The 26,245-nt window shown below is 38.8% G+C and overlaps 1 protein-coding gene across 9 annotated transcripts in view; it reads right to left on the bottom strand.

The window, feature by feature from the left end:
* Window positions 1-694: 694 nt before the first annotated feature.
* Window positions 695-26,245, bottom strand: part of LOC114351456 (myogenesis-regulating glycosidase) — a 40,221-nt gene continuing 14,670 nt past the window's right edge. For 7 of the 9 annotated variants that reach the window (XM_028302687.1, XM_028302688.1, XM_028302686.1 and 4 more), the window contains 7 exons: window positions 18,075-18,172; window positions 10,206-10,338; window positions 7,295-7,517; window positions 6,222-6,401; window positions 3,532-4,943; window positions 2,584-2,761; window positions 695-1,731 (listed from right to left, as the gene is read on the bottom strand). In XM_028302687.1, the coding sequence (XP_028158488.1) occupies window positions 1,589-1,731; window positions 2,584-2,761; window positions 3,532-4,943; window positions 6,222-6,401; window positions 7,295-7,517; window positions 10,206-10,338; window positions 18,075-18,172 (2,367 nt within the window). In that variant the 3' untranslated portion in view covers window positions 695-1,588. Of the gene's footprint in view, window positions 1,732-2,583; window positions 2,762-3,531; window positions 4,944-6,221; window positions 6,402-7,294; window positions 7,518-10,205; window positions 10,339-18,074; window positions 18,173-18,619; window positions 18,655-25,629; window positions 25,735-26,245 lie in introns of those variants that run through there. The other 2 variants (XM_028302692.1, XM_028302693.1) reach the window with 2 other exon arrangements.

The following is a 26,245-nucleotide window of genomic DNA, read 5'->3' as shown; positions in this document are numbered from 1 at the left end:
TAAGCAGTCGGTACGAGAAGATCCACAAATGTCTACTCGCAAGAGATCGTCTGTCCTAAACATATCGCGACGAAGTTTGCAACGAATTTTAAACTTGGATCTTAAATTGCATCCATACAAGCTGCAATTAACTCAAGAATTGAAAGACTCTGACTTCATAGCACGGCTCACATTTGCTAATGAAATGCTCAATCGGTTTTCAAATTTTGAAAACATCCTTTTCTCTGATGAGGCACATTTTCATATGAATGGGTTCGTAAACCGCCAAAATTGTCGTTATTGGAATAGTGAGAATCCCAGACTCAAACATCAAAAACCGTTACATAGCCCTAAAGTGACAGTTTGGGCCGCAATCTCTGCCAAAGGAATAACCAGCACTACTTAAGAAAGTTTTCGGTAATTTCCGTTTGCGGTTAGAGGAGTGCCAACGTAGAGAGGGTCATCATTTAGATGATGTTATTTTAAAAAAATAAACTTCAGTTATCACTTAATAATTGCTTAGTTTTATTTTAACTATACCTTTTGTATTTATTTTTTAATAATTATTTTAAAAATGCACGTTCTATTGCGCCACCCTGTATAAAAGACATCAAGCACAAAACTATCACGACGTAGCAAAAACAAACAATAATAATATAATTTCATTTTTAGCGAGGAAATAATTACTTAAATTAATTTTAATGTATTGTGTTACTTTATTAAGGACTAGATTGTGTATTAACGATGCTCGTTAAACTTAAATAATCGGTGTTTAAAACGTTTACATGCGCAGGGTTATAAAATCTGAGACTCACTGTATTTGTGTCACTTACCAATTGTTTTGTATCCCTAATTTTAAAAATATTTGTAATAAACAAAATTAAGTTATTAGTGCGCAAAATTAGAACCACTGCGATAGTAAAATTTCTAAATTAAAAGCACAAGTTTTAGATTTGCGCTATCAACATTTTTCATTTCTAAGTTTTTGGTATTTCTTACAAGTTTACACTGATTGCTACCTATTTTCACGGTCGCAACAAAACCTACTCTATTCATCACTTAATTCTTATAATAATATGCGTCACCATTCATTTTCATTACTACTACAAAAAAGAAACGGTTTATTTTTTTCTTAAAACCATCAGAATTGATAGATTTTGGCAACTCTATCGTTTCTTTATTACCTAATTTAAATTATAAAGTTGGTTTTTATCACTTATTTTATAATTTGCATTTCAAGTTATAATATTTTATCTTACTTTTTACTATTTGTATTTATCACTTTGTACTCTTTTGTTATTTATTAATTATCTTCCTACTCCTGTTAGAGCACGAATCTTTATGTCAAATATTAGTGATAAGAATAGACCAATATCAATGGAATGATAACAATAAAGTTGGAATGGCACTGGGATAGTCACATCTGAGCTTAACAATAACTCGTCTCAACTAGTCTACTATTGATAAATGTTACTCAGAAGTAAAAAGAGAGAAGAAAGTAGTCGAGGCCATATCGATATCGATAAAAAAATTATATCTCGCCACAGCTAAACCAAAGCCGTAACATAGTTCAGGATATAACGTCCGTCAGTGGACCAACGATAGTGTACTATCTTCTGAACCTCAAATCGTCGGGTTTCCTGATGAAGTACGCAACTCGGTCGATTGGCACTCTATACTCGTGCATCCAGCGGTTGCCTTTCCGCAGCGATCCGTCGATTCCGTCCTGCCACAGTCCAGCTGGAAGGTACACTGCAGAGAATATAACAGACAATAAGTATAAGAACAAAAACATACCCTCTCATCTTCCTCTCTTGACTTTGATACCCTCTTTTCAACCGACTTCAAAAAAGGAGGAGGTTCTCAATGGGGATGTTTCCTGGGTCAAAAAGCAAGAGTTTTAATTAGTCCGTCAGTTAACTTATCAAAAAATACACAACACGTATTTTTCACTTTTTCAAACTAATGAAAATTTAAAGAGATAAAGCGCCCCAAAGTTCATAAGAAGAGGCCCGTGACGTCAACGCTTGCTTAAAAATGCCGCACGTTGTGACGTCGTGCGCAACTTCAACGCACCATAACTATGTAATTATTTGTTAGATTGACAAATAAAAATATATGTATCCAATATTTTTTGATATTAAACATTACGGACTAAAAAAATTTTTTTAGGCAACTAGCCTATTCGACCCGTATGTTTTTTTTTTCTATGTTTGTTACGCGATAACTCCGCCAATTATGAACCGATTTGAACAAATCTTTTTTCGGCGTATAGGTAATACCTCAAGGGTGGTCCCATTTAAATTTAATAATAGAAAAAACAACCCCCAAGGGTGGAAAATTGGGGATGAACTTTTTTATACGCAATATCTCCGCCGATTATAAATCAATTTGAACGATTATTTTTTTGTTGAATAGGTATTATCAAAAGGGTGGTTTCATGCGAATTTGAAGAAAATATTTCACCCCCAAGGGTGGAAAATTGGGGATGAACTTTTTTATACGCAATATTTTTAATTTTTTTTTTTTTTTTTGTGTTCACGCATTTGAAGTCGCTTTTATTTTTTTTAAAAGTTAATTATGTATTTTATCTCTTTTCTTTACCTTCTCTAGTAGTCTGTCCCTGATGCAGTACTGGTGCCACGACGATCTCGTCTCCAATAGCGAACTCGTCTTGAACCAGGAGCGCGGCGTCTCCACCGGCCACCAGCCATAAAGGACGGATCAGAGGCAGGCCCTCTTCTAGTGCCTCTCGCTTGTACTTCAATAGAAGGGGCGTGACCTGCAAGGAATAATGTTTAATTGATTATTATTAGACTATTTGTTGCACACTAAACAAAACAGGCATATAAAAGAAATACAAAAATAAAGTTAGTCATACTGAACTGTTTTTCTAAATCTACAGTTTGTTGGAAAAAGAAATAATTTCAAATACTAAAATTATTACCGTTACTCTAAGGCCCAAAACAGACGGTGAAACGCAACTGCAACGAAACTGCAACTTTCTGATGATTCTGATGAATGAAACTGAAACTGAAAGTTTCAAACTGGTCGCGTCATGTATTGTGTGGTCTCTCAACGGACGCTATGGCAGAAACTTAGATGCAACTCAAAAGTAACTAGCAGTTGCAGTTTCGTTGCAGTTGCGTTTCACCGTCTGTTCTGGGCCTAAGACGGTCATAAAAAGAATATAACTAAAGATTTATTTATTTATTTTTATTTATTTAGGAAAACCAGGGTTACTACATACTACGTACTACACTACTATAATATACTATGTATACCTAAATAAAAAGTATTGGAAAACATTGCCAAAAAGAAAAACAATTTAGCTGTCCTTAAAAAAACGGTCGCCTAGCTTTCTCCTCGCCACAGCAATGCTAGTACAAAATATGTCGATGTTAGTCTCCTTGACAAATTCTTTCAAGTTCCTACTCGCCCGCCAGAGAAAACTATTTTGCCTGTAGTTAGAGTCTACCTTGGGGATGTATAGTGGATCATTATTGCGCAGAATTCTTTTTGCAGCATTAAATTGAATTTAAAACAACTCACCAATTTCTGCCGTAATGACGTCAAATTCTTCGCCATTTCCAAAACGCGTTCGTCGTTGTATTTGCTCGGCAAGTGCGTGAACTTCATCACTGGCAAGAACGTGGCCATCTGCAGCCATCGCATGTACAACTCTCTCTCCGGCAGAGCGATGCCATTGTCTTGGGTGCTGTTTGTTATGTTCAAATCTATCGACCCCTTTGGAGAAGGCAGGAACTGCTCGCTACCTGGCCAGTAAATGTCTCCGCCTACAGCCCCTGGCATAATAAACGGGAATCCATTAATCCCGTAGGTGAGCATTGTAGGGATGACCAGCCGTAACGCTTCCCATGTAGATTCTAAAGGCGGCAGTGATACAAATATCGGCGGTCTCGGCAAAGACACCGCCGATGACACCCCTATCACACTCAAAGTTTTCTCAAAAGTCTTTGTGAAGTGTGTTTTATATTGGTCCGGATTGACTAACTTCTTTTCGCACTGATAATAATGAGGTAAATCGTACGCTAACCCGAGATCGAAATAAAAGGAATCTATGTGGTATTTGTCGATCACAGTTTGCAATTTGTTCAAAATCCATGGCACTGATCTTTCATTCGTTATGTCCAAGACAGCAGCACTAGCCAATGACTTGAATCTCGTTAGTGCTGGTATTCTTCTGTCGCTATTTCTTTCACTAATTAGCAATCTCTTTTGAACACATTCCGCAAAGTTCACACTCTCAGTGCTTATAAAAGGCTGCACAGTAAATGCAACTTTAAAACCTCGTCTGTGCAGTTTATCTACTGTAGTGTTTAAAGTTTCAAATCTGCTCGTATCTACAGCCAGATCACCGATTTCGTTTTGCCAAAATTCGTTGATGAGCACGTGCCCTTGTTTTAAAAATCCTAAATTTATGACGTCCTCTGTATATTTCGAGATGGTTTCAACTTGAAGTTCATGCTTAAATCGTGGTGCAATTTGCCATACCGGTTCAGAGATCAGAAACTCTAGAGTCTGCATATCGGCAGGCTTTAGGCCGTCCCACAGCGGAGCACTTCTGTGGCTATGGATTGATGAATGTAGGGACTTCATGTCTTTCGAGGTACAGATGTTATATTTCATTTCAGCGTAATCTGTTAATTTGTTCGCGTAAGCAAACTCATCATATTTAGCTTTGAGACATATTTCTTTGGATTTCGCATTAACAGAAACGTACAGCGGGGTTTCTTCATCAATGATGAGGGCTGCTCCTTTGGAGTTGATTAAGTACCTAGTCAGCACATTACCCCACTGTGCCTTGTGAATGTCTCCGGTGACGAAAGGGGTGTAGTTAATAGAACCATTGTTTAGGGGCCAAGTAACGTTGATGGACTGTCCTCCGCCATACCAGTGCACTTTGGTGTCGCTCCAATCGAAACAGTCGTTGGGGGAAACATCTGAAACATGAAAAGACATAAATAACAGTTTTGACATCAGTTCCAAAAGACAAAAGAAAAATAATTCTAAACAAGTACCTTTCTATCTGCAGAATATACTTTTTTTTTGTCAGGAAATGCATGAAATTGCATATCCAATGGCCCGGGAGAACCAGTGGGTTATGTGAGGCTCTCCCTGCCAGATGGGCAGGGCTTACTCACTAAAACCTGACGGTGTCTTCCCAAAGTCATTGGGACGGAACTGCGAGTTATTGTCCGAGCTGGACGGCCTAGCCTTAGACATTCGTTCGCGGCTCCGCCCCAGACTGTGGCTCGCTCTGTTTGAGCAAGCGACGACTGGCTTCAGGGGAGTAGTCCTTCTTTAGCGGCCACCAAACACCCTGCAGTCTAGGCCAAGGACCCTTAAGAGAGATATGCCGAAGATACTGTTATTACTTACCGTGACTCAAAGACTTCCAGTAGACCTCGTAGCAAGTAGTGTTGTCCACAGCTGGATCGTGAGGGAAGCTCCTGAGGAACAGACGCAGGTGCCTCCGGTAACTACGATGAAGAGCGACGAAGATACTGCTATTACTTACCATGGCTCAAAGACTTCCAGTAGACCTCGTAGCAGGTGGTATTATCCACCGCTGGGTCGTGGGGAAAGCTCCTGAAGTACAGACGCAGGTGCCTCCGGTACAATGAAGAGCGACGAAGATACTGCTACTTACCATGGCTCAAAGACTTCCAGTAGACCTCGTAGCAGGTGGTATTATCCACCGCTGGGTCGTGGGGAAAGCTCCTGAAGTACAGACGCAGGTGCCTCCGGTACAATGAAGAGCGACGAAGATACTGCTACTACTTACCATGGCTCAAAGACTTCCAGTAGACCTCGTATCAAGTAGTATTGTCCACAGCTGGGTAGTTTCAGAGGTACAGATGCAGGTGCCTCCGGTACGACGAAGAGCAACGAAGATACAGCTACTACTTATCATGGCTCAAAGACTTCCAGTAGACCTCGTAGCAGGTGGTGTTATAAACTGCTGGGTCAAGAGGGAAGGTCTTGAGGTACAGACGCAGATGCTTCCGGCACGACGAAGAGACTGCTATTACTTACCATGACTCAAAGATCTCCAGTAGACCTCGTAGCAGGTGGTTTTGTCCACAGCTGGGTCATGGGGGAAGCTCCTGAAGCACAGACGCAGGTGCCTCCGGTACGATGAAGAGCGACGAAGATATGGGGGAAGCTCCTGAGGTACCTCCCGCACAACGAAGAGTGACGAAGATACTGCTACTTACCATGGCTCAAAGACTTCCAGTAGACCTCGTAGCAGGTGGTGTTATCAACAGCTGGGTCATGAGGAAAGCTTCTAAGGTACAAACGCAGGTGTCTTAACCACTCGAGGCATACGGAGCCGTCGCTGCGGTGGTGCTCCGGCAGGCACGGATACACCTCGCCTTTGCCGGGAATGCTCACCGCTGGTGAATAATTATCATTATTAGGTCATTACAGTACATCTAGAGCTTACCATTAGGTCATACATCTAGCTGTGGAGTTTTGTAATGCCACCTGGAGGGAAAGTACTCTTAATACTCTAGATCAGTGGTTCTTAACCGGTGGTCCAAGGACCACTGGTGGTCCCTGAAGGCATTCCAAGTGGTCCACGAAGACATCTCGATGAGTCGAGTCAACATAATGCAAACGGCGCACAGTTGAAAAAAAAGTGGTCCCTGACATCACAGAAATTTGGTAAAATGGTCCCTGGTAACTTAAAGGCTAAGAACCACTGCTCTAGAGAATTTTACTCAAAGAAAACATTCCTTTATTTTTGAAAATAAAAAGAACTGCATTTAAAACTTTCCAAAAAATTGCTTGCCACATCCGGGAATGAAACCAACTAAAATCTGTTAAAAATTACAGCCTATATTTTTATTGCATCGATCATTAGGGTTAAGTGTAAGGATGAAATCTCTCTAACAAAAAGGAAAACCATGAAATCTTAAATTATTTTAATTATTTACAGAAAATTGTATGGTATGGTGGGGAATTATGGAATTTTTTTCAATGTAATTCTCTCAGTTCAGTAAATTGATGTGCTGAAGGCAGTAATCCTATGTAACATAGACTCAAATTAAGGTTTTGATGTCCTTTCATCATCATCATCATCATCATTTCAGCCATAGGACGTCCACTGCTGAACATAGGCCTGATGTCTTTTATTAAAATAGTTTTTGTTTATTTATTGTTTCACGCACAAGAGAATCACAAGTATTATTAGTGCCTTTTTCCTGTGATGCGGATAACGGCACGCTTCTGGTCCGAAATCCGCATTAAAGGAAAAAGGCACTTAAGGCCTAATAATAAAACTTACCCAACCTAGCCTTCAGTATCTCCACCTCATCGCTGTTAAAGATCCTGACCAGCCGCTTCGGTTCATTGAACTGTACACTAGTAAAGTACGCCTTGGTGAGCGCTTGCTGGTGGTACAGCACATATGCGAATCCCACGAAGAAGGCCACGGCTAAGAACATCAGACCCACGAAGGCACGCAGCTTGTAGTCTGTCGGCTTCTTGCGGATCTTTTGGGGAATGCTCTGGGTAGGAAAATGATGAACTATTAGAAGCGATTCAGAGATCAAGCAATATTTAATCAAAGGCCTGCTAAAGTCTGTTCGCCGAGAGTTGATAAAAAAAAATATCAGAGGTTCTAAACTCATTATAAATTGCGGCCCGCTAATTATTTTTGTCGATATAATGAAAAAGTTGGTAGATTATTTGGCCTGGCCTTTTATTTGGCCTGGATTCTCGGCTCTATTTAATTTTGGACTACCATTTATAAAAATGTTCTAAAAATACCAATTATCTACCAAAATCTACTAAACGATTTCGCACTACTAAATCATCGTTCTCTTTGCCTGAAATCTACCATAAAAGTAGAAATCTACTAAAAGTGGTCACGCTGTGGCCGCGCCGCCCGCCGCGGCCGGGGCGCTGACGACAGCTGCGTGGCTCGTACCATGGTACTCAGTGCGCGTTGTGACAAACGACGCCCGCCATACAGAATGCGATAATTAAGCGACAGTCGCTATTGCAAGACATTTCATAATATTGATCAACTCTCGGCGAACAGACTTTATACACGGACAGCTTGAAGCAGTTAGTGTCGCCAGCTTCAAGCTGCGACTGCATAGCAAACTACTGAAACAGTTGTAACTGCTCGAGCGGTTTCGTGTATGTGTGTACGTAGTGTGCTGTAGTTTGCTATGCAGTCGCAGCTTGAAGCTGTCGGATACTAGCTGCTTCAAGCTGTCCGTGTATGGCGGGCCAAAGAGCTCTATGTGAGTATGTAAAAAGTCAGGTATCCTTCCGTTTGGCCAAATTACTTTTCGCCAAATTTCACTTCGCAAACAACTTATCGCCAAAGTTTCATTTCCCAAATGAACTTTTAGCAACTGTACTTTTCGCAACTAATTCATTTGGTCAAATTATCATTTGGCCAAATTTTACTTGGCAAATGTTTATATAGCAAATGTTTTATGTTGCCAAATATTATATCCCAAATAATTTGTTTGGTCAAATTGACACTTCACATACTTACCCACCGTTACCTACCCACAAATCAAAGCATAAGGCACATGATCATGGTTTTCACAATAATTTTATGTAAAACATTGCAGAAAATAGTATTGTTGTAAAAAGTAGGTATGGCAGAAAATAGTAGGTTAGGTTAGGTTAGAACAGTGACCCTTAATGCGCGAAGGCGAGCGAAGCGTGCCGCGGCAGCGGCCGCCGAGCGCTAGAATCACCTATATTGTTAATGAATCATTTGGAAATTTCGATACAAATAATGAAATAAGGAAATTAATGTAGAACAAATTTTATATTAACTACCCACTAAACATAATAATAACCACAAGCTAATTTGTATACCATTCTATGCACCAATCAAATTATTTTGTAAATAGTTTATCGTGAAATATTTTTGCCTAATGAAACATTTGGAAAACCATACTTTGCCAAACAATAATTTGCTAAACAATAATATGCCAAAAAAAACATTTGCGAATTAAAAGTTTGCAAAAAGTTGCTTTGCCAAATAAGAATTTGCCAAATGAAAGTTTGCGAAACGTTGTTTGCGATGTGATAATTTGGGAAACGTTTTTTGGCCAAACATTAGTAATCCAAAAAGTCATTTCGTTCGTTCCAGCCAAAAGACTTCCACTGCTGGACAAAGGCCTCCCCCAAGGATTTCCAAAAAGACCGGTCCTGCGCCGCTCGCATCCAGGCACGGCACCTCCGGCGACCTTCACCTTCAAAAAGTCATTTAAAGCCAACAAAACGTTCACATAATGTTCTAGCGGCTGTTTCACTAAGATGATGTACCAATCTGAGCTGAGATTATTTCTCATTAATTTCGTGATTGCTCTAATAACCTCATTTAGTTAATTACGACGAGGAAAAGGGAAGAAAATACAAGCCAGAACGAAGGTTGTAATCGATAAATTAAATTTTTTGTCGTATAAGTAATGAGACCAATACAATGTAACTATTTAGTACTCGATGGAGCCCCTGATTTATCTAAACCATTGATTGGTTAAAACCCCCGGGACTACTTACTCACCTTTCATTAGTTGGTTTCCTTGGAGGCCAAGTTGTAGATCTTGGTTATACAGTCGCAGTCGTGGGAAAGAGAGGTGGAATAAGTTCCGTATATCGCACCGCAGTAGTTGTAAATGTGGTGTGGTACCATAGAGATATAAAGAGATGCCAACTAATGCGCTGAGTTCGAAACTCAGTGTCGCATAAAGTTGCATTAGAAATTCACACACACAAAGTAATCAAAATATGTGCTCATTATCCACTGCGGTCTCAGTACTCAACGTTCTAATATATCTTTAGTACTACGCAAGCAATGTAAACTGTTTACATTATGACGTCGCTGCTGTCATCATTACTGTCAGGAGCAATGTGTTCTGTTTTTGGGCATATTGCTGCGACACCGGCCCCGCCCCCTTTTTTTATGTGACAGGAGGCAAACGAGCAGATGGATCACCTGATGGTAAGTGATTACCGTCGCCCATAGACACCCGCAGATCCAGGGGCGTTACAGGTGCGTTGCCGGCCTTTAAGGTGAAGATACGCTCTCCTCTTGAAAGCTTGCAGGTCGTATCCGTCCGGAAACACCGCAGACGACAGTCCATTCCACAGTTTGGTGTCCCTTGTCACATCTCCCTTTAGTTTCTGTGATCTGTGGGAGCATACATCCCGCAGCGTGTACTGACCTGCAGCTTCTCCCGCAGCAGGCTGGCGAGCGAGTTGACGGACGTGACGGAGTTGCTGGGCGAGTAGTCGTCGTCGTCCATGCTGAACTCCGAGCGGAGTCGGCGCGGCCGCCTCGGCGAGCGTAGGGGAACTCTGCGGACAGACGAAACTTTTAAGTAATTTTTAGATATTGGGCTTTGAGATGAAGTCGCGAAATCGTGATGCTGCATCGATGCAATCTCAGAATCGGTAATCGCCGATGCAGAAAGTAGCCCTTTAATGGTGTAGTGTATGACACACCTCTCCTTAGGCATAGTTATACTTATAAGTTAGCTGTAAGCCATTTTAAAGTAGTATTAAACCGATCGTCGACGAATTAACATCTTTTATTCCATCTCCTTGGTCCCCACATTACATGGCGACCCTGCCAGTGCTGCCTTAGGGCAGTGCTGTGCACATAATTATTATAATGTGAAATGTGATAGTGAAAAATGGACTAACAATTTTAAAGTCGAACAATTAATTTGAAATGATGCGGTAAATAATATCTACGAAAAATAAATCAAGTGCGTTGGAGGAGACATTTTGATAGCAGCCGGGCGATGATGGTGCTCAAGGTTTTTGAAAATGAAGCTGAACTAATGGAATAAAGGCGAGTTATGCTGGGTGCCGGGCGATGGTAGGAGTCCGATGTCGATGATGTTTGTTGCTGGGCGCTGGGTGTTGTTGGAGCCGTGACGATTGTGGTTCCCGCCGGGAGTGTCATGCGTGTCAATGGATAAGAAGAGAAGACGCAGTTTCGAAAAACTCAATGGAGAAGACACTGCAACCCCATTGTATACTTTTTTTTTTTTCTTTTTCCCTTAATGGAATTTTATTAATTTAACTTTTACGTGGCCACGCTAAGTTACCTAGTATGTACGCTAGATTATTATATTACGGTAAATGAGAATGGACGGATCAATTCTATTTTCATGATTATGCTATAATTAATACTTAAATTTTGGTAAATACAAACAACGTAATTTTTTTTTTTGCTTCACTGGAATTAACTAATTTTATCAACATAGATTGCTGCTCTACGACAGTAAAATTACTCAAATTTTATTTTAAAGGTAAGTGATATGATTAATTATTCATTCCATTACTCCATTAATCCTATAAATACTTACTAACTTTACATACTGTGATTATTGCATTTTGAAGTAGCTCTACACGTCAGGAATAGCGATAGGTTAAAATTGCTGATTGGATGAAATGTTATTTTTAGATGCCTGTACGAATATTATGATGTTTTAAACAAAGTTCTAGATTTTTTACTTCTTTAAAAATATTTATTTTGGCAAAGTAATTTACAAATTATTATATTGCGAAAATAAGCTTTTACTTCTCATTTACATCTTTACAATCAATGTTATTTTGTTAATAAACATTTTTCATGATTTTACCCCATTAATAATAATAACATACGACAATTCGTAAAATTATTTAAAACAGTTAACAAGTAGTAGATAAAGTTATTTTATTTATTCATTTAAATTATGCTTGATTCACAACAAATCAGTTATAGTTAGTTTGTTTTCATATTTCTAAATGATTCCAAAAGTTACATTGAAATAGAGGTAAAGTCCATTGGCTATTTATTAAAGTAGGTATGATGCATTTATTAACTTGATGAAATATGAATTGTTCATAATATTGAAATTATTTAATTCATTTTAATCTATCCTTAGTACACGTTACATGTAGTACACACTTACAAAATTATTATTTTATGTGGTTAAATTTGTGAACATTTCGTGGGTTCAATCCCGCCTGAGGCAATTAGTTTTTTTTTCTCTCAAAGATTTAGGTTAATTTCTCATTTATTTCTTTAACACATTAGGTATTATTTGCACAGTTTGCATACAAAATACATGATGTTACATAAAACTTTTAATTTGGTTTTCTCAAATTTAAATGTAAAAAATGTATTGGCGTAAGTAATTAGGTACAATCGGATTTGCAATTTTTTTAAGTAACAACTCTTTTTAGGCTTTCAATTATTCAAGATTGTAATATCCAATAATTACAATGGTCTTAAATGTCTCTTGTGGCCCTTAACCCTTTAAATGGTATAGAGAAAATATTTTTCATTAGTTTTGTACCTTATGTTTTCTCAATAAGGTTCAAAATATGGTGGCAACAATTCTGCCACTACCAGGTAAAGGTTTGTTTAATCGTCTTATGCCATGCTCCCGATACATGCACGAAACGGGAGCCTCAACCTCAAAATTAAGGGCCTTAACACAATATTGTCATTTAAATTAGCTACATAATATAATGTCAAGATAATAATGATAATATCGGTTTGTCACGTCATGCTAGAATGTTTGAATCTAGGCTATGTATACCTAATACCACTAATACCCACATTTTCCCACCAATTTATGCAAACAGAATGACGATTCAGCCAATGTAGAGCTAGCTTCAAAAGGGATGGATGTTTTTTTAGGTTGAAAGTAAAGTGGAAGATGGAGACGTCACTTTCGAACTTATTTTGATAATTTAATAGTTAAAAAGTTATTCAACTTTTAACAAAACAGGTTATAACTGCTCGATTTGTAGCACTTAATATGAGCATTACTATCGTATTCCTTGTGAGTCATCCCGGCGGTATGAGAGCAATTTTTTCGCAATTCCTGGAACCTACACACGCGGTAACGGAACTCGGCTCAGCCGGAATCCACAATTGAGTCGTCGAGTGCAGACACTGAGACCCATTGACCGTGCATGCATGTAAAATTTTAGTGTGCCTAGTTGTCTCTACATTATTTATAGTATGTAATTTAATTTTCCAGGTCGTCGTAGAGTTCAGCAATTAACAAGCAATTATTGACATCGATCGATCTGTTGATATATCCAATGAAGCGGATAAAGATAAATATTATTACTACAATGTGAAATAATCAAGATATCACTAACTAGAAGCGCAGATTTATTTTCCTTTGCAAAATCCAACCACAAAAAAAATTAATAGCCGAAATTTTACCGAGTCATTGAAGACAGACACCAATTTAGCCGGTTAACCAAAACAAATAAATATCTTAATAAAACTGTGATATCTTAATCTTGAAGCCGACCTCAAGATAAGTACCACGCAGGTCGCAGTCACACAGCTAATACCTGATGCTAATTCCAAAAGACAGAAGGTTCAAAATCGTGTGAAATTTCAACTCATACGCAGTGCTAATGAGGAAGCGGCAAAGTGAATAAAGTGCATAAGTTACGTCGCGCGAAATTTCATAATCTTGAACTTGAGATGAGGATGGAGTTTACAAATTTAAGAAGGTAACACAGTGGTTTACGATGTCGAAATATTAAAATAAGCAACATGAGAGCCTTGACGAAAGGCTTGTAATTTTTACCTCTGCCAATGTCAGGGCTTATTTTACAATATTTTTTTAAATGTCTTCGGTAATTATTAAAAAAAATATGGTAGAGTCCAGAAAAAAAAAATATTTGTAGTTTATAATCCAACAGCCTTCTTTATGCATGGCGATCATACTTTTCATTTTTCCCTTGAGAGATTCGTACCTGCAACCAATTTTTGAAAACGTAGGAATGCAGAGTTTATGGGTTAATAAGTTTAATTTATTTTTTCTTCCTTGCATTTATAGTGACCGTGAGAGATTTAGTTTACGAAATTATATCCATTTATGTATTTTATTTATTAAACTTTAAACGTAAACATTCATTTTGAATGTTGAACAATTTTGAAAACCTACAGTAGTTGTTAGTTGTGCGCTCCAATATAAAATAACTTATTCGCATAATTATCTAGAGTAGAGAAGTTCCAAAAATGTACAAAATAGGTCCAAAGGCCCTTAAGTACCACTTATCAAACCTTCACACCACTCATCAAACCTTCACACATTTTAATTACAAAATAAATTACTCACAACAAAACTTTTTCCCACCAAAAAAATCCAAAGCTGCAAGAAATCCCGTAACAAATCCGTCACAAAATCCCGGTCAGGCAATCCTGAACAAATCAAATCGTGGCTCGATTAATGCTGATCGGGCGCCTTTTTGGCACAAATTATTATGCGCGTATAGTTTTAAGTCCCTTTGTTCTGTTTTTCTGTTTTCTTTTGTGTCAAATAAAGTTTTTCTTATTCTTATTCTTATTCTTATAAATCAACTGTTCCGTCGTTTGGTCTATGGCGCGAATCCCGGTTTCGTGCAATCAAATCTCGATCAGGCGATGGTGATATTATATCGAATCTAATCAAATCAAATGTCTGATCTATAGCGCGAAAAGTGAAAAGCGCGGGAGTGCAGCCGCGCGCGCCGGTCGACTGGCCGGCGCAGGAGTTGCGCACGCGATTACTGTGCGTCTTGTTTTCTGTTTTTGTGTGACCCTTAACTGGCACTGAGTGATGTATATGTTAGGATATATCGGTCAATTTGAAGATTCACTACTAGAAGTTACAACCATAAAGGATTAAAAGGATAAAGTGCGGTAAACCAGGTATTGTGTGAGCCTCAACTGCGTGATATTTAAGGATATCAATCGGTTTTCTAGAGTCATGGTGCGGGAGTCGCGCGTGATTTTGTAAACGAGTATAAACTAGCTTTCCGCCCGCGGCTTCGCCCGCGTGGAATTTTGTCTGTCACAGAAAAACATTATCGCGCGCGTTCCTGTTTCAAAAACCGGAATAAAAACTATCCTATGTCCTTTCTCGGGACTAAAACTATCTCCATGCCAAATATAATCAAAATCGGTTAAGTGGTTTAGGCGTGAAAGAAAGGCAGATAGACAGACAGAGTTACTTTCGCATTTATAATATTAGTATAGATAAGTACAACATAGAAATACTATAACATTATTAGAATAACTCGCACCCTTTTTGTACGTAAAGTGTATCTTCGTCACATTTCTAGAAGTAAGTACCTAAACTTGTCTATACCTAAACGTAACGTAACCAAAGTAGTAATCACCATACGCACTGACTGCCGACGCACACGTTAATGCACTTTGAATTTAAAAGTTTAATTAAGTTGGAATTATTAACGACTGATTCGCAGAGTTATCTATTATCTAATTACACGTGCCGGTAACTTGAGCGATAAATTAATATTTATAGACATAATACTACTGATCTAATGCATCATTTAACATTAATGGATGTCTATGTAGAGGCACAGAATAACTAATAGTACCAAGGTAGAGGGTTAAGATTGGGCCTACATAATTTATTTGACAATAAGTAGTAAAACAACACCTCCACCTTTTTAAAAACAATTCCAGTAGGTAAGTAATAAATAATGTAATTACTATGTAACTAATCTCATATACACCCAAAACGCCTACTCAGAAAATGTGAGCAAACTCCCCGTTGCGAAACATACCTCAATAACTACAACAGGCGTTTACGTAGTTAATCAACATCAAATCTAAGAAACTAGAATTACAGAACTTATAAATTGACTAGAATTGAAACAGATGAGATATCATATTGCTCAATAGCCTAGCCTAGGACCCTCCGATGATCGCTCGTAAATCACAATCATGATCTTTGCCCGCTGACACCGTAATGGGTGCAATGTGTGTCAATTGGTTATTTATTGCAAGTATACTATACTGCACCCTATGCAAATTGTTGTGTGTCGTCACACCGCTTGGGTTGAGTTAGAGACCACACAAACGATGTCAATGCTAAATGAAAAGAAAAATTGAGATTTTTGCTCTCTCCTTTGCATTTTTTCGACTCAATCGTAGTTACATATACGGGACTATTCCCACCTCTCGTTCCCACCACTGCAACTCCTGTGTAGCCAGGATCTACAGCTTGACCGCCACAAAAACCCAACCAATGAAGGTCAAGTTTGTCCCGGGGGAAAGTTAAACTGTCATTGGACCCGCAACGAAATTAATCAGAAGAACATAGGAGGAGTTCGAAATTAAGGTAGTTACATATAATTTGCTCATACGTAATTACGTTGCGCTACATTATAACAGACAGCATCGAAACTTTTTAGAGTGTGTATCCCCTTGGGAATTAAACTCACAATTTCTAAAACTCTTTAATTGGACGTTAGAGACGTCCATGTCGAAATTAATACAAAGACATTGCAATTAAATCAGAAACTGTGAACTCATGCAATACACGATAGAAGAAGACACAGAAAGAGAAGTAACACAATAATCGTGGGATTGGTAAGTTACACGAATTTATTGCTAAATCGCTGACTGACTGAGTGACTCTATTAAGGGCTGCTACAGCCTTGCATGAGTACACATTATGCATTAAATGCTTTGTTTTGCAGCGAAAAATATTGCCAAGAAGGTTCAAAAGGTTGGTTGAATTCTGGGACAAATAGCGGAGTAGAGTCAAAGGTGAACGAGACATCACATCGATCTACGCTCTGTGATAGCTTGATTTGTAGTGACAACAAGTCTAAGTAGTAGAAAATCATGATTTAAGCTCATTTTAATCTTATTTAAAATCACACCCCCGCAAATTGGCAGGATGCGTGTGTACCTAGCAAACCCCCTCAAATTGCCAGGTTGTTTATTCATGATAGACTTCCGAACAGAAAAACAGTCACAAAAAGGAGATGAAACTTTTTAAAGTTGCAAGTCAAGGAGAGTGTGTCTAGTCAATAAGAACAATGGGCAGTGGTTGATTGATGGACGCTACATACAATCAGGGATCAGATTAGGGACTAGGTTATCGAGTTAATTTACTTATACCATCTCGGTAGCCCTACAGATTGTGCATGCGCTGCATTTCGCAACGCCGGTCGTCGACCGCGCTTCCTTATTAGCCCGCGGACCTTTGACCGGCGAATCAGAGCCCACCACGCGAATAACGCTTCGGAAGCGCCCATTGTCTACGTAGGGCCCGGTCATATGGCTATCTCACGTTCGTTCGTTTGTTTCAGCCGAATGACGTCCACTGCTGGACAAAGGCCTCCCCCAAGGATTTCCAGAAAGACCGGTCCTGCGCCGCCCGCATCCAGGCATCTCCCGCGACCTTCACCAGATCATCGGTCCACCTAGTGGGAGGCCCGCCCACATTTTGTCTTCCGGCTCGTGGTCGCCACTCGAGAATTTTTCTGCCCCAGCTGCCATCAGCTCTGCAAGCTATGTACCCCGCCCTATTTCTATCTAGGTTGAAAAGCTGGCGGTCAAGCTGTAGATCCCGGCTACACAAGAGTTGCAGCGGTGGGAATAGTCCCGTTTCTAAGTTATAAATGGGGAAAAATAAATACCGGCTTAGCTTTTCCGACCCGGTTGCTACCTAAGTGCGGGAATATTCCCACCTCTCGTTCCCACCGCTGCAACTCCTGTGTAGTATCTACAGCTTGACCTCCAATAAAAACCCAATCAATGAAGGTTAAGTTTGCTACCTAAGTAGAGAAACGTTTTATTTTAGTCCGATAGTCCGTGTACGAAATTTAGAGCCATGTACCTACTTAACATAGTTCTACTTGACTTAGTTGGTATCCTATAATTAAATGTGTTTAAAATTCACATACTCGTAATGGTGCCGTAACGTCTACCAAAAGAAGGTAATTTGGCGTTCGTGTTTTTAGCACCTGAGCGTGACCGTGATCCTCCTACGCACAAAAAACGAAAAACATAAATGTTTGGAGACCACACTACACTAAAGTACGCTCCTTGGGCTAAGGTACGAACGACAGCGAATCATCAAGCTAAATACTGTTACATTTTAGGTCTATACTAGTATTATAAAGCTGAAGAGTTTGTTTGATTGAACGAGCTAATCTCAAGAATTACTGGTCCGATTTGAAAAAATATTATTGTGTTGGATAGCCAATAGGGGCGGAGCAGTAAAGAAAAATGTTGCAAAAATGGGAAATATTTACACTTTACTCACTTGGTGGCATTGTCATCGGTGAGAGCCTCATTGTTGTCTCCGGAGGTGGGTTCACCGTCACTGAAGCCCGACGCCGAGCTCTGGTGGTGCTCGGGAATCTGGAAGGAGCAAAAAATGGACATAAATAAGAGTTTTATATCGCTAATTGCAGCGAAAGAAGACAATGTTTTTAACCACGGGAAAAGCCTAATGAAGTACCCACAGCTAGAGTGTGACATTTCCCGAGGGTATTTCCAGAAATGTTCCCCAGACGTCAGATTATTCGGATGTGCAAGTTGTAACATCGGAGTGGTAAGGATGGTAGGTTGAAAATACGCGAAAAATTGAGAAGTGATTAGTGTTAAAAATGTTTTAAACAACTTTCAAATAGGTATTTACAATATCTAGATCAATATCAGCATAATATTTTCCTTGCTCTTAAAACTCGCCATCTACGTTAATCTAAACAATCTTCTGTAGTTTTATTCATTCAGTCTCATCCTAAAGTAAAAATACTTAGTCAAAATTAAATAAATGTTTTTAATTTGTTAAAAAGATAAACTAACCACACGAATTATCTTTAAAGTGTTGAGATTCATATCTTTACAAGTTATTCACATAACTTTAAATTATTTTATTTTATTTACACTTATACTCGTATGTCACATGCAATGATTCAAACTAAACTGTTTCCACTTCGAGTTATTCTCATTAGAATAAAACAATTAATGAATGAATTTCAGTCCGGAAACACATTAGTGTAGTCCAACAATTCACGCCACACTAAATGTTATCTCTACTATAGTTAAGATCTACAAACAAAGGCATATAATTACGTGAGAACACTAAACAAAATGTAGTGACCGAAATGTTTATTGCACTGCAAATATTGCAATAACATACACATTAGTTTAAGTTAACACTCGTTTAAGGGCTCGTTTCCACGACAATCCAGTTTTGCGGGATGCAGTAATGCAGGATCTCGCAAAACTGGACGGTCATGTGCACTGCACATTTACGTGTGTTTGAAATTCGGATTACAAATACAAACGAAACAGTTTTTAGCGGGACTCTACAAACGGTGTTCGTGCGAATGATACTATTAAACAGGGTCCTACAAAAATCGGGATGTCTCCGAGGGAACGACCCCTAAGTGAAATATCAATGTCATTATTGTGTGTATGTATTTATTTGTAATATTCATTACTTTATTTGTAACAAACCGGTTATTTCAAACATTCATGGGAAATTATGATAGAACGCAAGAAATAACATTATTGCAAATAGAAGTCCAGAAGTGTATCAAAGTGTTTAGGAAGTAAATTATGTTTTTGCCATTAACTATATGAAATAAGTAGGACAACAACCGATTTGAACAGCACAATTATGGCAGTTTTGTCACTAGAAAGGAATATCTTTAGAAACATAATGTCGAATTTAAACTATTATTATTTCAATTAAAGAATGATAATTATTTACATAATAGTCCAGTCAATAAAGCATTATAGATGGAAAACTGTAGAACACAATTTCTGACTTCAGGACTTTATTTAGACTAGTTAGGAGGTGAACATAGCAAAAGTCCCCGCCCTTAGCTCTTGAGCCGGCGGGGAGAGGGGGGTTTAAAGGTGCCACTTTTCGGTTTTTCGCTTAATCCTCGGAAACTATGCGTCCTAGTGACATGACTACTTTGAACCAAAAAAAGCATATTCAATTTGCTACAGATGAGATCGACAAGTTTTTCTATAAATTGTATAGTTTTCGTGGCATCTGCTCTAGAAGGTCTGTAATATTGGAAATTTTATTTTTGTCTTACATGTTCCCATCAGGAGAAAATCGACTAAATCAACATTGAGCAATCATTCTAGACATGCGGGAGCATGTTAAGCCTAGTTCCAGCGAGGGGACTACACCGTGCGTATATTTAGACGAATCACTTTGAGCCACTATTGAATCCTCATCACTCAAAAACTACTGTGCATTAACACTTCAAATTTGGCTCATGTGTTGAGACTTACAAGATATACATCAGTTTCAAATTTCATAAATATCAATGTTGATTTAGTCGATTTTCTCCTGAAAGGAACATGTAAGACAACAATAAAATTTCCAATTTTACAGACCTTCTAGAGCAGATGCCGCAAAAACTATACAAGATATAGAAAAACTTGACGGTCTCACCTGTAGCAAATTGAATAGGCTTTTTTTGGTTCATAGTAGTCATGCCACTAGGACGCATAGTTTCCGAGGATTAAGCGAAAAACCGAAAAGTGGTACCTTTAAACCCCCCTCTCCCCGCCGGCTCAAGGGCTAAGGGCGGGGACTTTTGCTATGTTCACCACCTAACTAGGCTAAATAAAGTCCCGAGGTCAGAAATTGTGTTCCATGGATTTCTCTCTACACCGTCGTTAAGGCCGGGTAACAGAGAAAATGGCGAAAATGATGTTTTCATTTTTCATTTTTGAGGTACTAAACAGTAAAATAAAAGGCTAAGATTTTTTTTGGGCATAGTTGAGGATATTTTCTAGGGCTATTAACGGATGGAAACACGATTTGATGAAGTTGACTCGATAGAATAAATTCCCAAAGTTACCTCTATTCGTTTTCTAATTATGGTTTTATTTTTAAAATAAGCGATTTGAGATTCTGAATCTTTTACTAAACTAAAGTTCAGAAATAACTTGAGGGCTTTTAACGGATGAAATTTTTATATTGCGTCTTATTTAGTTACTATGTTAAAAAATGTGGAAAAAATCGCCCATGACGGCTTGGACAATCTCAATCAGTCGCGCGGTGGCGCTTACGGAGGACGGACGCGTGGGTCAGTGGGTCAAATATAGGGGCAGCTGCACGTCACTGAAAGACGATTCTGTTTACTCGGCATCTGGGCTGGAGAACATGAATCCTTGCTTACAGATGCAGATGTAAATAGAGTTATCGTTCGTTCGTTTCAGCCGAAAGACGTCCACTGCTGGACAAAGGCCTCCCTTAAATAGAGTTATAATTGAACAAATTTTACATGAAATGTTTAACAGAACTCAGTTAAAAGACACATACATGGAATACCAATAAGGTTGCGGAGGGAAAGCTACCTATTATAAACTAGCGGCCGCCCGCGACTTCGTTCGCGTGGACCTCGTTTTACCCCCGTTAGATATGATGTTTTACCTCATTTTACCCATGTTGATAGATGACGTTTCACGGTTTCCCCCGAATGAATATTTACGAACGTCATACCGTAGTTTGTCCAGTGCTGTAGATTTTAACCAATGACGATAGATGGTGCTTTTAGACACGTTTTATTTATTTATTGAAATTTATTTGCCACATATCGTCATAATGTTAATCTGGGTTATAAACAATAATACTGTAAAGTTTCAACAAATCCGTTCAGTAGTTTTTGCGTGAAAGAGTAACAAACATCCAGACATCCAGACATCCAGACATCCAGACATCATGACATCCAGACATCCAAACTTTCGCCTTTATAATATTAGTAGGATATTTCACAATCCAAACTAATATTTACTATTTAGCATTTACTTACAGTAAATATTAAGTAGTTTGGATCGTGAAATATTTAAAATAAAAAAAAGAAGAAAACAAAATAGGGTTTCAAATTACCTATCTATAATCTAATATTATAAAGAGGTAAAGTTTGTGTGTTTGTATATTTGTTAAATTGTAAGGGGTAATCTCGGGATCTACTGAACTGATTTTAAAAAATCTTTCACCAATTGAAAGCCACATTATATCTTAGTGTAATAGGTTATATAAAAACCAAAAAATTCCACGTGGGCGAAGCGGCGGGCGGAAAGCTAGTTTATTTATAATTATGTAAGAGCATAATTATTAAAGTCGAAGTCAAACATTCTTTATTAATTTGTGTGGACCTATATTAACGAGAGATTACAAAAGATTAATATGCATCTTATCACCACTGCTGTTTAACACCTACACAGAGCTCATTATGAGGATAGCACTCGAAAACTGGTCGGACGGAGTCGTTGTTGGGGGTCATAAAATCTCAAACTTGCGCTATGCAGATGATACTACCCTTATTGCAACTAGCATCGAGAATATGGAATTTCTACTGAGCAAAATGGAACAGGTCAGCCTGGATTTCGGTTTGAAGATTAACCGCAGCAAGACGAAGATAATGATTGTCGACCGAGCTAACAACAACTCGCCCGAGGTCACTAAAGTTGCGAACTGCGACGTCGTCCAATCATACGTCTACCTTGGTGCACTGATATCGAACAGTGGTGGATGCGCGGATGAGATCAAGCGGCGTATGGCTATTACCAGGTCCGCCATGGACCGGCTCAGGAAAATATGGAGAAACAGAAACATCACAAAGGCCACCAAAATGCGACTTGTCAGGGCATTAGTGTTTCCCATATTTCTTAACGGTGCTGAGACGTGGACTCTGAGAGAAAGTGAGAAGAAGAAGATAGACGCTCTAGAGATGTGGTGCTGGAGAAGGATGCTTGGCATAACCTGGACAGAGTTCCGAACCAACGTCTCGATCATCCAAGAGCTTGATGTCAAACAGCGTCTTTCTTCCATCGTCCAAAGTCGTATACTCACTTTCTTTGGCCATATAACACGTGGAGACGTCGCTTCTGTTGAACGACTTGTCGTGCAGGGGAAGGTTGAGGGCACAAGAGCGCGCGGCAGGTCGCCCATGCGCTGGACTGACCAGATCAAAACCGCACTCAATGGTCCACTCCACGAGTGCACAAGAAAGGCTGCAGTGCGGGAGGAATTAGTGCCTTTGATTTAATTACTTTTTATTTTTACAAGTGTTTGAAAACTCCATTTCAGATTGTGTTCAATGTCAAGTGAAATCTCAAATTGAAATGTCTCAATCTCAATGAGGAGACTCTGTATTTATTCCTAGAATTCCCCAAACACCGTCAAATTACCCTTTCGAATTCAAGACAGTGCAGTTTCCCATCAGTCTGCTTCGTAATGACTATAAACAAAGCTCAAAGTCAAACTCTAGGGACCTCTGCTTAAACTCCCATGAGTGCACAGAGGTACGCAGGTAACCGCGTGTGATGCTCATAGCAATTTTCGATAGGTACTGAACCCCGTACATACGTCATACATATTATAGAAAGAAAACACCCAGACCAATACAAACAAATATATTTCTGCAATTTTAGTATGATATTTTTATTTATTAATAAACAAAGAGACTGAACAAAATTGATGCGTACCTATACTGATTAATGTTATTAACCAGATGCAAAGCTTCGTGAATTGCAACAACTATAATTAAATTTATTATCCAAGCTCTAAATAATCGCTACTAAGAGTAACTTATCATAAAAAAAAAATCCAATCGCTCAAGCTCCCAAGGGCCTACCGATAGGTCGGGTGACGTAATCTTGAAATTCTTTAAGCCGGCGCAGAACTTCCAGAAGGTCGGGCGACGCCACGGCCACTTTGAACCGTGTTTACTTCTGCAGTTATATTTTATATTTATTAGATTCTAGAATATATTCCCAAAAAGTCTGAAAGGTGTTTTAATTTGTATCACTTGGATATGATTTGTATTAGAAAGTGTTGTGAGTGTGACGCTTGAAGGGAAGGAAGTCAACCTAACCTAACCAACTGCGTATTTCTATACTGTGTAGCTGGAAATTGTGGCGGGAGCTCTTTGACGCGCTGGTTTCGGCGAAGAATTGCGCGCGCAGATTTTGACAGCGCGAAATACCTACTTTAGAAGAAATACCAAGCCTTAAGGCATTCATTGACTGGACTATAAATACCCCAACACGGATGTGCCTCATAATAACATGTTATTATACCTAATTAATACACAATCCATAACAATGAAATAACAAAATAAGTTTTTGGTAATTACTCTACACGACTTTTTTCATACTAATAAAACTTGTGTTTATTATGGTTATAGAAAACACAAGCATAAGTACCCACCAATGAGAAGAGCTGTTTGTGAATAGTAATTATTATTTTTTAAAGCCACGCAATACTTACGTACAAAACACTCAAACTAAAAGTTTGTATTAGATGCGGATCGAATCTGCGACTTCTGGTGACTAACCACAACCACTCAGAACCATATTGATCCTTTTTTTTTACGGGGAAAAAATGCGTTGAATCGTATACCTACCCTGCGGGGACAGGGTAGGTTATGTGGGGCTCACCAAGTCAGAAGGACGAGGCATACCCACTAAAAAGACCCCGGTGCTCCGTCACTCGCCTAAGTGGGAGGAGACTGTGGGTTTCCGGACCAAGCCTTCTCTACCACAGCCCCTCCCGGAACCATATTGATCCTAAGCCAACTTTGCATGGGAAACAACGAATTATCACATGGTTGATAACGTCATATCGATACTTACTGTAATGTTATACAATTTGTCATACAACAGCGGCAGTTCAAACAACTATTATTCTATTTGTTCAAAACATTGTTTGGTGAACACCGTGAACTATGCGTCATTGCTACCATGTTTGCTATAGCATAGTGAGTGACATTATCTAAAGCCCATGTGATACGGGCACAGTAAAAAGTCTGTGCAAAAATTAACGACGTTTTTCCTGAAGAATATTTATTATACTTTTAAATGTGAGTGGTAAAGAAATTATGAGCAAAATAAAGGACTATAGTAGCCAATCTCTATAAATAGGTAATATCCAGAACAGACAGTTTTTGTCAAAATCCGTCCAGTGTAAACCAAAAACTAAATGAGCAGACTCGTGAACATCAGTCTCTATTATTTTTAACAAACATTTCACATTGATTACAGGAGATTCTTGCCTGTTAGGATATACTACACTTAATGCGTATTACAAATTTAAGCTCAAAATCCGACTGAATATCATGCATAGTAATTTATGACGCTTTTATTGGTAGTACATATTTCAATATTATTTAGACCAATCACAAGACGGAATCTATAGACTGAGATAGAATCGAATTAGATAGTTGTTTTATAATACAACTTTTTAACTTTTTTTTCTTCTTAACTACGAGTAATACGCGCGTCGGTGTTGTTTCGCTACGGACGTCTCGGTAGCGCTGACTCTATGCAACCCTAAACATTATGCAGTTTTAGGAACCTCTATCACGCATAAATTTTATTTTTCCGAATCAAATCAATATATTTATTTTGCGAACATGGGTATTACAAGTATTTTAGTATCTCCATCTTCCACCTTTTGGCATGTAAAAGCGGCTTTTACCCGTGGTCCCCTCAACATGTCCCCAATTTATTTTAACCATGGTCCCACCGCACTAAGTTGTTGATGTGAAGATATTATAAAGATATTATGGTGCCGTACCTACCTATAATTATTTTCTATATTAATTATATTTTTTTTTATAATATCATAGATACCTAGGTGACAAGCAATGTTTGCCACTTAGTGCGGTGGGACCATGGTTAAAATAAATTACCCGTAGACCCACTGGCAACACTGTTCAGAACGGTGGGACAACGGGTAAAATAAATTACCCGTGGACCCACCAGGGGGACATGTTGGGGGGACCACGGGTAAAAGCCGATTAAAAGATGGCCAAAAAAGCATTATTAGCACTAACCTGAGTCAAAGGAATGCAGTCGCTCCTGCGTTTGCCCGCGCGCATCTTGCACTGCACTTGCAGCCGTAATTAATGGACCCACGTTAATTAATTGAGAGGTTATCACGATACGTCTGCCAGCCGTCTGCCGTAGGGTTCGCATGGTTACTATTCACTTCAGCGAAAAAACCTCAAACCCAGGAAATTTTTGAGGAAAAAGACCTCAACCCACTTTCCTTAAGTTTTTCATGCAGATTGGACAATTTACTATCTAATGTGGAAACTGGTGAATTACCCGCACACGTCATGACGTCAGTAGGAACCATTTACTTGGGATGAATATCAACTGCTAAAAGAAACATTTCTTATTTAGGGCATACAGTCAGGTGATAGTGTAGGTAGAGTCGTAATTTACTCGTATTTAGAAATAAGTTTTCCCACGCAGAAAACAGACTAACCCCAAAGCAAAAGGAGAATAGAAGAGCCACAAGTAGTCACGATATATTGTAATACCTACCAGCTGGAGAACTGTCATGGCATGATCACTTCAATTTGCTAACACAACACCGATCCGTTTACTTACTGGAGTGAATAGATGTACATAATGAGTGGGGTTTTAGCCCAGCAGCGTATAATT

The sequence above is a fragment of the Ostrinia furnacalis genome, unplaced genomic scaffold (genome assembly GCF_004193835.3).
Source record: "Ostrinia furnacalis isolate ACB-3 unplaced genomic scaffold, ASM419383v2 OfSCF1145, whole genome shotgun sequence".
Taxonomy (NCBI): Eukaryota; Metazoa; Arthropoda; class Insecta; order Lepidoptera; family Crambidae; genus Ostrinia; species Ostrinia furnacalis.
This window is presented reverse-complemented; position numbering and strand designations above follow the sequence as displayed.